The sequence below is a fragment of the Oculina patagonica genome, chromosome 7 (assembly GCF_052425735.1).
Source record: "Oculina patagonica isolate OP01 chromosome 7, crgOcupat, whole genome shotgun sequence".
Classification (NCBI taxonomy): domain Eukaryota; kingdom Metazoa; phylum Cnidaria; class Anthozoa; order Scleractinia; family Oculinidae; genus Oculina; species Oculina patagonica.
This window is the reverse complement of record NC_135764.1, coordinates 32,562,774-32,574,827: the sequence shown is the minus strand read 5'-3', so window position 1 is coordinate 32,574,827 and position 12,054 is coordinate 32,562,774. Positions and strand designations below refer to the sequence as shown.

The 12,054-nt window shown below is 39.9% G+C and overlaps 1 protein-coding gene and 1 pseudogene across 1 annotated transcript; both read left to right on the top strand.

Annotated features, from left to right (window-relative positions):
• The first annotated feature begins 1,100 nt into the window (after window positions 1-1,100).
• LOC144659549 (solute carrier family 22 member 15-like) lies at window positions 1,101-7,868 on the top strand. The gene is made up of 9 exons (XM_078520018.1): window positions 1,101-1,424; window positions 2,135-2,322; window positions 2,833-3,072; window positions 3,450-3,665; window positions 4,201-4,335; window positions 4,642-4,766; window positions 5,675-5,783; window positions 6,284-6,356; window positions 7,116-7,868. Exons 1-9 carry the CDS (start codon window positions 1,146-1,148, stop codon window positions 7,302-7,304), a joined length of 1,554 nt encoding a protein of 517 aa, XP_078376144.1. The 5' UTR covers window positions 1,101-1,145; the 3' UTR covers window positions 7,305-7,868.
• Window positions 7,869-9,287: 1,419 nt separating this feature from the next.
• Window positions 9,288-10,558, top strand: LOC144659387 (histamine H2 receptor-like; annotated as a pseudogene).
• Window positions 10,559-12,054: the final 1,496 nt, after the last annotated feature.

The following is a 12,054-nucleotide window of genomic DNA, read 5'->3' as shown; positions in this document are numbered from 1 at the left end:
GTTTAACCGTGCAACAACATTGACAACGTGTTAAACGCAGTACTGTCAAGAAAATCATGTTGGACTACCTTGACATGTTTCAAAGGTTTTAAATCTAATTTGCAACAGGTATAAATACTCAAGGGTTTTCAGTAAACAAACCTCACGCAGTTGTACGAAATTCCTGTCTATAATACTGGGAACTCTTTTCTAGTTTTGTATGTGCTGGCTCGAGAACTTTAACGTAACTGAATCGGAGACCTGATTGATTCTAGCAAGTTTTATTGTCGTTTTGACTGGTTATAACTTTGGAATAAGAGAATGTATCACCGGAACAGTTTTTGCGGTACACGCGTAATATCAGAGAAGGTTATGCATGTGAATGCTATCAGTAGGCCTTTTTAAGATTTTGCATATTTTGTATTAAACTATTCATTTAATTGTTTTCTTTCTCGCGACTGTTCATTAACTTGCCCGGAATGGAACTCACGCTCTTTGCAAAATTGTGTCGCTGCGCTTAATGACCGACAGAGATCGACTTTAATCTGTTTTACTGGGTTAGTTTGTAGTGCATAATTCATTCGATATTCCATTTTACTAGCACAGTACTGACAGTATCAAACCTGTCCACTCTTTATGTGATTCTTTATGTAATTTTCAAGTTAAGGAATTCTGCTAATTTTTAGGGGATCTTGGCAATTATTTCGCCCCCTGGCCCCGCCTAAAATGGTCACCACAAGACCACTTCAAGTTTAAACATTTTCAAAACTAAACCTTTTTTCTAAACGTGGCGATTCCAATGCAAACCTATAAGGTCCTATAAATTGGTTTAATTCTCATTTACCCTTTTTAAAGTTCATTCTTATCAATTGCAACATTTGATACGAACTTTTTTACTTTATCATCATCATCGTCGTCGTCGTCATCATCATCATCATCATCATCATCATCATCATCATCATCATCATCATCATCATCATTATTATTACCCTGGTGCTTTTCCATTGCTTTCTTTTGTGCCTACAGATTGCTGTGATAGCGCCAGTCACGGAGTGACGGCCCAGACCCCCGCAGTGAAAGTGAGCGCCAGTCCCCAAATAGTCACGCGATATTATAAAATCGATAACAAACCGCGCGATCGCGAACAAGCACGTGTAAATATTGTTATGGATACAGACGAGATCCTGGAAGAGATTGGAAGCTTTGGATTATTCCAAAAGCGAAATTCTCTTCTTCTTGGTCTGATTATTTTCGTGCTGACTTTTCAAACGGTTTCAATGGTGTTCATTGGAGCTGAACCAACATGGCGGTGCAGAGCAAACAGTTCGGTTTGTACACAAAATGGAACGATCAATTCAGACAACGTCGACTACTACAACGCGAGATGTAACATGAGTTTTGATGACTGGGAATTTACGACTGAGTTAACATCAATAGTCACTGAGGTAGGTCGTTTCAATCACACCTGCATGCAGAGCTGTTGGTTAGCGGGCAAATGCCGATAGGAGGTGACAAAGGTCGCGGCCACTTATTTGTATCGCACATTGTATTGTTTTTTGTCGCGTTCTAAAGTGTTCTTTATGATTTAGTGTAAACTGTGTTACACAAACGTGGCCCTGTTCAGTATGCTGTCACAGCTTGTGCACCTAAAATCTTAGCATGAGCATGTGTCCATTCTCCCTCGCCCCCCCCCCCCCCCACCATGTTTTAAATATCTTTGGAATTTGAGTATCTTGACCGGGGCTCTCTCCTCTTCAACCTTTCCTATTATGCAATTAACTGAGAAAAGAGGTAGCAGTTATCTAGAGTTATAGCTGTACCTGTATTTCTAGTCAACGGGAGGCTGCAGGGGAGGGGCCCTGGGGGGAATGGCCCCCTCCTTATTTTTGGTAAAAGACATTTTTCTTTAAAAAATTTCTTCGGGTGTACACACACCAAAAAGTACCCCCCCTCTTTGTTCAAGGTCTGGATCTGAGCAAATAAATAATGGACTTGCATCCCATTCTTTGAGGAGTAGAAATACTCCTAATCGTTTTATACTACTGAACCTGGAGGTAAGAGCCAGCCTGTTGGGCCATAAATTTTAGGCTCAAGTGCAGACTTGACTTTATTTTCTAATCACTGATTGCAATAATATTTTATTATATATTTTTAGTGGAACCTGATTTGTGGGAAGGAGTACTATGCAAGCCTGTCCCAATCAATGTTGTTTATTGGATGGATTCCAGGAGCATTTGTTATTGGAAGATTATCAGATGAGTTTGGTCGTAAACGCGTTTTATTCCCTGCAATCTTTGGTGTTGCTGTTGCTTCATTTGCAAGCTCATTTGTTCATGTATTATGGTAAATATTTATGTAAATATAATTTATACCATCTAATTTATCTGCACTCAGCAAATCTACACCTTGTGTCAACCTTTAAAACCAACTTTAGTTTTACTTGACTGAAAGTCTAATAATTTTTGGCAAACAAACTTTCATCGTAATTCTCTTAATACTAACATACCTTCAGTGTGGCTGTTAATTTTTCGGGGGGGGGGGGAAGAGAGGGTGGGAAGGGGTGGAGCATTGAGTGGCTAGCTCCATTAAATATAATTTCTGAAATTTCATGAGTTTACGATTCTAAGAAGAGCTTGGTGTGCCCTTAAACTGTTTTTAAATATCAATGTCAATGTAGCCTTAGCAATATTAGGTATTTAATTTGTGCAAATAATGTTGTATAAGTCATGATGGCTATGCAGTTTGGACATATGTTCAGAATTATTCAGAGATCAGGTTTGTAAATCATTTGTTTCTTACTGCAAATTACCGGTATCTAAAACCTTAGTTTTTTATTTTGTTTTTGACTCTAAGGTTGTTTCTGACGTTGCGGGGAATAGCAGGTTTCTTCCAAGGAGGAGTCTACATTACTCTCTATGTGCTTGTGACAGAGTTTGTTGGGCCTAAAGATCGAGGTTTTGCTGGGACACTGGTTTGGATTTTCTACACCTCATCTCTGATGGTCCTGAGTGGTTTGGCTTATGGAATACGGGAATGGAGAACTTTGTCAATTGTCATTTCAGCCCCAGCATTTCCTTTGCTGATTTTTTGGAGGTGAGATGAACCCTAAGTATTACATCATCCTTCCCCCAAAAAAGGATGCAGGATTTGATTCCAAAATGGGGAGGGGGAGGGGCAGGTGTACTGAGGTGGGGAGGGGGGGGGGGGCAGAGACTTGTGCCTTAGGAAATGTAACATGTGCAGATGAAAGGTGGCATTTGTGCCGCAGGGTGTGTAGCATTTAATATGCCATATGGGTGCACTTGTCACATAAAAAAGAGAAATTTTTGTGGAGGTGGTTTCTGAGAGGGGTATATTTTTAAAGAAATGGACATTTTTGGGAGGAAGGGGGCCGTAGAATAAATGTGGTTTACTGTATCTTATTTGGACACCTCCATATTTTAGTTAATTTGTGACTTTTGATCCTTAAGGTGGGTTCCAGAATCCTGTCGATGGCTGACTGTTCACAATAAAGCTGATGAGGCCGAGAAGGTGTTTTCCTCAATTGCCGCATTAAATAAAAAGCAGCTACCCCATGATAAACTTGTGCTAGAACACAATGAGGAAGATGTAAAAGAGGGTGGATTTTTTGATCTGGTTCGTACCAGAACGCAGCTTTTCAAGACCCTTATTCTCTGGTTTGCATGGTAAGAGAAGTTGCTTATTACATTATCTGTTGTTCAATATTCTGGTCTATAATTTCCAGTGACAATTTCAACAATCCAGTCATGCCCTGGGGTTAATGGTTAGATTAAGAGTTCCATATTTGTGCCCAGTCCATGGCCAGCTGGTGGGAGGCGCTGTGGGGATGTAATGTAAAAAAAAATGTAATTTATTTACCCACGTGACACGGAATAGCTCAGGAGCTCATTAAGGCATGTATGTGCATCCAAGGTCATATTGGAATTAATGGAGTGTTGGTTTTTGTGAGGAGAGGAAAATCAGAGAACCCAGAGAAAAACCCTCGGAGCAAGGATGAGAACCAACAACAAACTCAACCCACATATGGCACTGGGCCAGAATCGAACCCGTGCCACATTGGTGGAAGGCGAGCGCTCTCAACAGTGTTAATATAGTGCTCTCAAACATTGTTAGTGTGTTGGACTTACTATTTGAGCTTATAATATTTTTTATTGCAGGACTTAAGTGATATATTGTTGTTTGACCTCCCCATATTTTTAGGTTTACTAATTCCATGGTTTATTACGGAGTACTGTTGAGTGTTGGGGTGCTTGGTGGAAGTCTGTATCTGAACTTTTTCCTCACAAGTGCCATTGATATTCCCAGCAACTTTTTTGTGATTTGGTTCATGAGCTGGTAAGTAATATGTAATTCTCAACTGTGATTGGTCAACCAGCCAGTAAATAACAAGCTGTTATTACATATCAAACAATACAGCAGGGCTAACATTATGTGAAAAAGTGGAAGTGTTGGTGTCTTGCAAAGTCTACTCTTTCATATAGTATCAATCAGCCTTGCTTATTGTTTGTTACGTGATTTCTTTTTTTTTGGCTGATTAGATCTCTTGTAGAGATCCTACAAACGTTAGCAGTACCGTTGTTGGTTGTCCCTTGTTGTTTAAAGTTTTACTTAAGCTGTTATTTTCTCTCTGTTATTTTTTAGGCAGAAACGATTTTTTTGTGACAATTTTTATGGCAGAAAGAGAGCATTGATTCTTTGCATGTCTCTGGCAGCAGTCTTCTGTGTCATTGTGTCTGTTAGCCCCCCAGCTTCTGATTCAGATAAAGGTATGTTCGACAATATGCTGGTGCATTATAGGCATGCAATGCGTGCAGAATTCTTTGTCGCTATAGTTTTTTTCATGTGTTACGGGCTTAATGATATTAGGTTATTAAGCTGTCTACATCATCAACTCTTGGGAGGCACGGTGGCGCTATAAATGTTTAGTGTGCTTGACTCTGGATTGAACGGTCAGGGTTTGGGCCCTTTCAAGGCCACTGCATTGTGTTCTTAGGCAAGACACTTTACTCCCATAGTCCTCTATTCGCCCAGGTGTATAAATTAATGGGTACCAGGGGGAAGTAGAAATACTCCTAGTTTCTTATGCTATGGAAAGTGGGATAAGCTCCAGTTTGATGGGCCACTAGGCTTGTGTGCAGACTTAACCTTTATCATCAAGTCAAGCCTCAAATGTTATGTCTGCCCAATTGTAATCCATTTCCACATCCACATCCTAATGAGTTCCACTTACCATAATTGCAAGGTGTGCTGTGATTCTGCAGTTTGCTTGTTAGTTCCTACAAAAGTGCTAAAAAAAACAGCCAATAGGTGCCCTTTTATAACATCATATTCAGGCCTTCAAAAAAGTCCTGTCTGGTTGTTGCGAACTTAACTAGGACAAGGACATAGCTGCTTAATTCAGACAAGCAAAATTTGAGACAGAACTATATGAGATTATTTGCACAGCAGAGAGATTTAAACGATCCTCACAATAAGCGCACTAGTTTGACCAATTGGGGAAGAAAAGGCCTGAGAAAAGAAACAGAAAATTCAAGAATTTGAGCCAGTGACCCCCACGATACCTGAAGTGCAATGTTCTAGCTACCGAGCGAGCTATGAAGCCGCACAAAAGGCAAGCTGTAATTCAAGATTCTTTCGAGCCCTGGCTTATATTATTTCAATTTCTATTTGCAAGGTGCCACAGCTCTCCGTGTTATTTTCGCAGTCCTTGGGAAGTTCTGCATTAATGCGTCGTTCAGCACAATCTATGTGTTCTCTACAGAGCTTCTTCCAACTGTTATCAGGTTTGTTGTTAGACATCTTATTTCTCTCTAATTTGACTTTAAACATCCAGCGGACAAGGATTGACTGATCATTTAATTTTGGGTAGAGAACTTGCTAAGCAATGCGAGGTTACCTTGGACGTCACACTGACGTGACGATTTTTTGAATCAAATTTGTTTTACAGTAAATTAACTCTCTCTTACAGGCACCTCTATAAGACGGACACCTCCATAAGATCGACCCCTGGTGATGGTCCCTGCCATATTTTCAGTTATTTTACTCAAACAAAACCCCCTATAAAACGGACACCTCAGAATTACTGGTGTCACGTTACCTCGACTCTCTATAAGACGGACATCTCTCTTAGACGGACTGTTGGGGCTGGTCCCGACGGTGTCCGTCTTAGAGAGAGTCAACTGTATAATAGATTACATTTGGTTTTCAAGTACTGGTAGTTATATCAGTCTTGTTAATTAGGCAGTTGTGGAAAGTTATAAAATACAACACTTTCTCTACACAGAAATGTTGGAATGGGAAGCATGGCGGCGTTTGATCAAACCGGTGCTAGTATTGCTCCATTTATTGTTTTGCTGGTGAGTTATTAATCAACATATAGCTGTACGAAATAAAGCAGTGTGTCCGAGAGATTAGTTTTTTTTGTTGAGAAAGAATCCTGCTAACCGTGGGTGGTCTTTTCCTGTTTTTACTCGGAGAAACTGGGGAATAGAGAGACTGGTCTGAGTTCTTGCGTCCGTGAGCACGGTGAAATACTAAGCTTATTGTCACCTTGAACAGCTAACGTTAACGTTTCCATCGCCAGTTCTTCGTTAGAGAAAATAAGGAATCGTGGGTTGCTTTTCTATTGTGAGAGTCAGGAGTTGAATCACTACAAATACACTGCGGAGAGTCTCTATTTGCTTCGGCAGTGTTAGCCTTCCACGCAGTCGTTCTTAGGGGCGATCGTGTAACGCGATCGCCCCTAAAAACGACTGCGTGGGAGGCTACGGCAGTGTAGACTGCAAAAAGATATGTGATTGGTTAAATGATTGGGCCCAAGGAGGATTGGACCCCAAACCCACAATGCTTTACATTCAACTATATTATCGCTTTTTTTTTCGCTCACGCGACCAATTCATTTGGCCATGGATTTCATCGAGGTCACGTCGCAAACAGCGATGGATGGGCCGATTGAAATGAAACAACAGGATATACTCTTGTTGAATCTCATTTTTGTGCCATAAGCAAAATAAAGAAAAGGCATTACAAAAGAGCATTACAAAAAACTCGAATGTAGGAAATAAAAGGAAAAGTTAAGATTCGTTCTGTAATTTGTTGCAATCGTTTCCTTTCAGGACAAAAAACATCCAGTGATTCCATTTGCTGTGATGAGCGGTTTCGCTTTTGTGGCCGGCTGTTTATGCGGCATTCTCCCAGAGACCCTTGGACGGCCGACACTTGAGACATTAGAGGACGCGTCTGATGAAAAATCTCAGTATAAACCGCATGGCATTGAAGAACCTCTTACTACTTCATCTGTTTAAGCCCTAGGGGTATTTTCTTGATCCCAGGGATATTCTCATTTCCTCAAAAGTGGATGATGGATCTGATAGAATTTTACAACTCAAATCCAATGGCCTTGAGGAACTTCTTAATTCATGTGGTTACCCTAGGGGTATTTTCTTGCAGCCCCTGGTATTCCCCCACTACAAAGGGTAGCAAAACCAGCTGCCTATCTTTTTTTAAAAAAAAAAAAAAATTTATTTTTATATGCATAATTTTTAATAATCAAGAATATCGTTCGTTATATCGAGGTTCCACTGTACCGCATGAAAATGATCGAAAATTGGCCAACACCGCAATCCGGAAACCCTAGTGTCCCCCTCACAACTTTACCACACTCAAAAGCGCCCTTTATTGCCCGAAACGTTCTCACTGAAACAAAGATTTTGTTTTTAAATTGTACATTGGGAGTACACTGCTTTCGAGCTCATTTGCGTCGCTGCTTGTAGTGGGATGTTTTTAATATGTATTTTTATAATAGTGACAAATAATAATCACTCTCGATATGGTGTAAAAATTAAAATGATTATTAAGTAGTTAGGAAAGGCTATGTCAGATTATCTTTGCCAAAAAAAGATAGAAATATATACATCGTCTTAATAAAATGACCTTGATCATCCGTAGTCCTCTGCGCGCTTACCCTGTGAACTTCGCCATTTTTCCGTCATCTAAATTCAAGAGATTTACACGGTGACTTGAATTCGGACGAAATCTGACGAAAGTACGCTCGTAACCATGTGATTACCCATACAAATTGTACACACATAGTACGCGCGTCACTTAATTCTCTCTTTATACTCGGTGTTTTTACCGGTGGTTAAAATAAGCGCCGCTCTCGAATAATTGCCGCTCTCAAATGAGCGCCGCACCTTTAATAAGGAAAATTAAATAAGCGCCCCGGCGCTCGCCCTGCGAGCAGAGCCCCTTCTTTTTCCACTGATATCCTCTTTCTACTTCCCAAATCTCAACCGTAGGGAAGTTAAAAGAGGCTCTGCTCGCAGGGTGCCCGGCGCTAAATCGTTTATTTACGGTTTGTGCGCGGAGAAAGTAGGCGTATGAATAGTGAAACTTTTTATAGCACAAGTCAATCAATACAATTCGAGAAGGAATAAAGCTAGATTATTTTTTTTTCAAATCTTTTTGGAAAATGCGATTAGTTCGCGATATGATAAAGATATTTCAGATAAATTAAAATCAGAAAATACTAACGAAACGGTAGAAAATTGTTCCAAATTAAACCGAGCAAGTTTGTGCAGCAACTTTTTCAGATATAAAAGCTCTTTTCATTTACAACTGCTGAAAAAATAAATACAAAATCTATTTCTGGCATGCACTGAACGCGTGTACATGTGAAGTTGCGCTTATGTTTAATTTACCTCTTGATCTGACATACATGCTTTTGCGAACCACTCTTGCACAAGTTTAACCAAAGTTATAACTGAAAAAGATTTTTTCTTGTTTTACAGTAAAAATAGTAAGTCGGCGAAAAAAAGTAGTGAGCGATAAAATTCTTTTTTTAAGCTAGTCACTCGGACTTCTCTGAGAACCAATCAAAATGCTGTTTCTCAACGTCGATCACTTTGCCGTATAATAAGAATCGGTATAGTCGAGATGGCAATTAATGGTTACGCAAACGCTTTCGTTAATAAGGTCATATTTACTGGACGTTATTGTAACAACCACTTCGCGAATTCAATCAGCGAAACTGATCACCTCACGGGTAAGGTAAATTTATTAAGTTTGCAACAATAATCCATAACCATGGCAAATTAATTTTCCGAAAAAAATTGCTACTTATGGGAAAATAATTTCAGAAACATTTGCACACTCAAGTGTCGGGGTTATTTATCTTCTCTTTGAACACGACCTTTAAAATCCATTCACGATGAAGTAAATTTAAATCGCTTTCGATCGTCCACAGGCATGGATAGGCCCGTGGATAACTTCTCTGTTTCGAATGTTACAAACATTTCAAAAACGTTGATCATGGAAGACAAGGCAGGGAATTTCGTGCCACTCGACCTTTGCACTATCATCACCATTATCATTTTGTGGTTATCATTAATGGTATTACTTGTCCCTTGACAGTTTTGCTCAACGTGCTGGTGATAATGGCCGTGAAAAGAAGACCAAGGCTACAAAGTTACCCCAACATCTTGCTGGCCTGTTTAGCGGCAACTGATGTCTTAACTGGTCTTGTGACTCAGCCATCGTTTATCGCCTGGCAAACATCTCGGTTACTTGGTATGACCCACCAAGAGACGTTTACCATTCGTAATTTTCACAGCTCTTTCCTACGCGCGGTGTCTGTTTGTTCATGTCTTCATCTGATGTTAGTTACTTGCGAGAGGCTTATAGCGATCTAGGTTTACTATGCGCTATCCTTACATTGTTACAACGCATAATATCAAACCAGCAGTCATCGCGTTTTGGATCTTTACTCTTGCTTGCGAGGTACTTCGACAAATACTGCCCACCGCAAAAGTGATTTTAAATTTGGTCGTAGCTCTTGTTTTGTTATCGTGTATTCTTTTCGTTGCGTCAGCTTACGTGATTTTGTATCGTGAAACACTTCGCCACCAGAAGAAGATCAAAGCCCAACAACTCCCGCAAGAAGAAGTGGAAAGATTCAGTAAAGAAAGCAAAGCGCTCAAGACAACTGTGTTTGTAGTTGGTGCTGTTGGGTTATGTTTCTACAATACTTTTCCAGGGTCCTAAAATTTGGAATTCTCTACCAGAATCTATCACTGGTTCGAGTAGCTTCTCTTCTTTTAAGAAAAAAATGATTAAATTTTTTAATAAAATGAGTCTGAAATTGACCTAGCTGCACATTCACAACGAAATTACAAACTTATTGCTAACCCTAGGTGGCCTCCCCCATAAGCCTTGCGGTTTCTTGGAGGTCTCCTCGCCCTATCTTTTTAAGTTATTCTAATTCTGAAGTGGCAAATAAATGATGATGATGATGATGATGATGATGTTTTCTTCCCATTGTTTTTATTATTTTCTTGGATGTATCAAACTTGGTAGATGGTCGCTTGAAAAATTCCTGTTCTCAGCCTTGGATCCGTACGTTTGGTATGTTAAACTCTCTTCTCAATCCGCTGATTTACTGCTGGCAACAGAAAGAAATAAGACAGTTTGTATTTCGAACTTCACCTGCCGCTGTGGTACCCGCAGTTGAGACAGCAGAACACGAACAAGTTTAAATTAATAAAGATGAATTTTTTCAACAATGACACGAGCATAGGACAAAGAAAAATTCTTAGTCCCCAATGGGCGTTGGACGCTTTAACCAACTGAGCTACGAGAAACTCGTGGTAAGCTTGGCCATTTATTGGGTTGATATGTGACACGTGTCCTGTATACTGCTAGAATCTGCAATGTCGAATTCATCAAGTTTGTAGTAAATAATAAAAATGGTAACTTTTATTTACTAAGTTTAAATTAATTATCTGCTTGCGAGCGATCGTTGACTTGATGATTTTTAACCTAAATCCTTCTATGATCTTATAAAGTACATGTATACATCTCCAATGGTTTTTCCTGATCTTGTCAAAAAAGGGTGTGGTTTGGCTTTTCGTGAAAGTTATTCAACCCACGCCATGCCTTGCGGACACCTCGCTAAATCAAATCGGAACACCCCATTATTACGGACGGGAGTCGAAGTCCCGGCGAATGAGAATTACTGAAAATAACTTCCACTACTACGGACATTCTCTCAGTGCGGACACCAAATTGTGGTCCCGAAGTTGTCCGTTATAGTGAGAGTTGACTGTATACAGATATACCAGGAGGGCTCCTGGATATACTAGTTGATAGAGAACGTTCCAAGGACCTAGCTAAGCCGCTAATTTATCGTTAATTTTAAACCAATGGCTTTGTTTGTAGTTACAGTCGACTCCCGATAACTCGAACCTTCAAGGGAAATTGAAAATGGTTCGAGTTATCGGAAGTTGAGAACAAATGACCGGAAATAAAAAAAAACGGGGTTTAATGACTTTCTATCCATACAGTGTTGACCAGTGTACATTTTAAACAAATTTAATTCGAGTATAGAAAAGGAAAAGGAACAATATATTTCTAAATCACTGTATAAACCAGAACGTGACGTAAAGTAAAACAAAGCGAATCAGCTGCGAACGTTGTAGGTTTCAAAGAGAACAACGCTATAGGCTGCTGCTGCAGAGTTTATGCGATTTACTTTTTCGAGCAATGGTCAGTTGATTCGTCCAGGCGATTATCATTATATGTCTTCTAAGGGTGGATATGAAAGAATAGGTATCAACCTCCACAAACAAACTGAACGTTTGTAGCACGTTAATGGCGTGGCACAGTTTGTGTTTTGAGGAGCGTTTCGGGAACGTCTCTGACTCGTGTACGTTTTTATTTAAAAATAAATACAACGTTTTGTACGTTGTTTGTTGATTTGTCACGTGTTGACAGACGTGGTTCGAGTTATCGAGGGTAAAATTATAAAGAAAATGACCTGAAGGGAAACGAAAATTGGTTCGAGTTAGCGGGAGATTCGAGTTATCGAGGGTTCGAGTTACCGAGGGTAAAATTACAGTAAATGTATGACGGAAATCCAGGGGAAATCGATTTTGGTTCGAGTTAGCGCAAGGTTCGAGTTAGCGAGGGTTCGAGTTATCGGGAGTCGACTGTATTAATATTTGTAGCTCAGCTTGCCAGTTTTTTTTTTCGGCTCCCACGGCTCGCCGATTTTTCTTT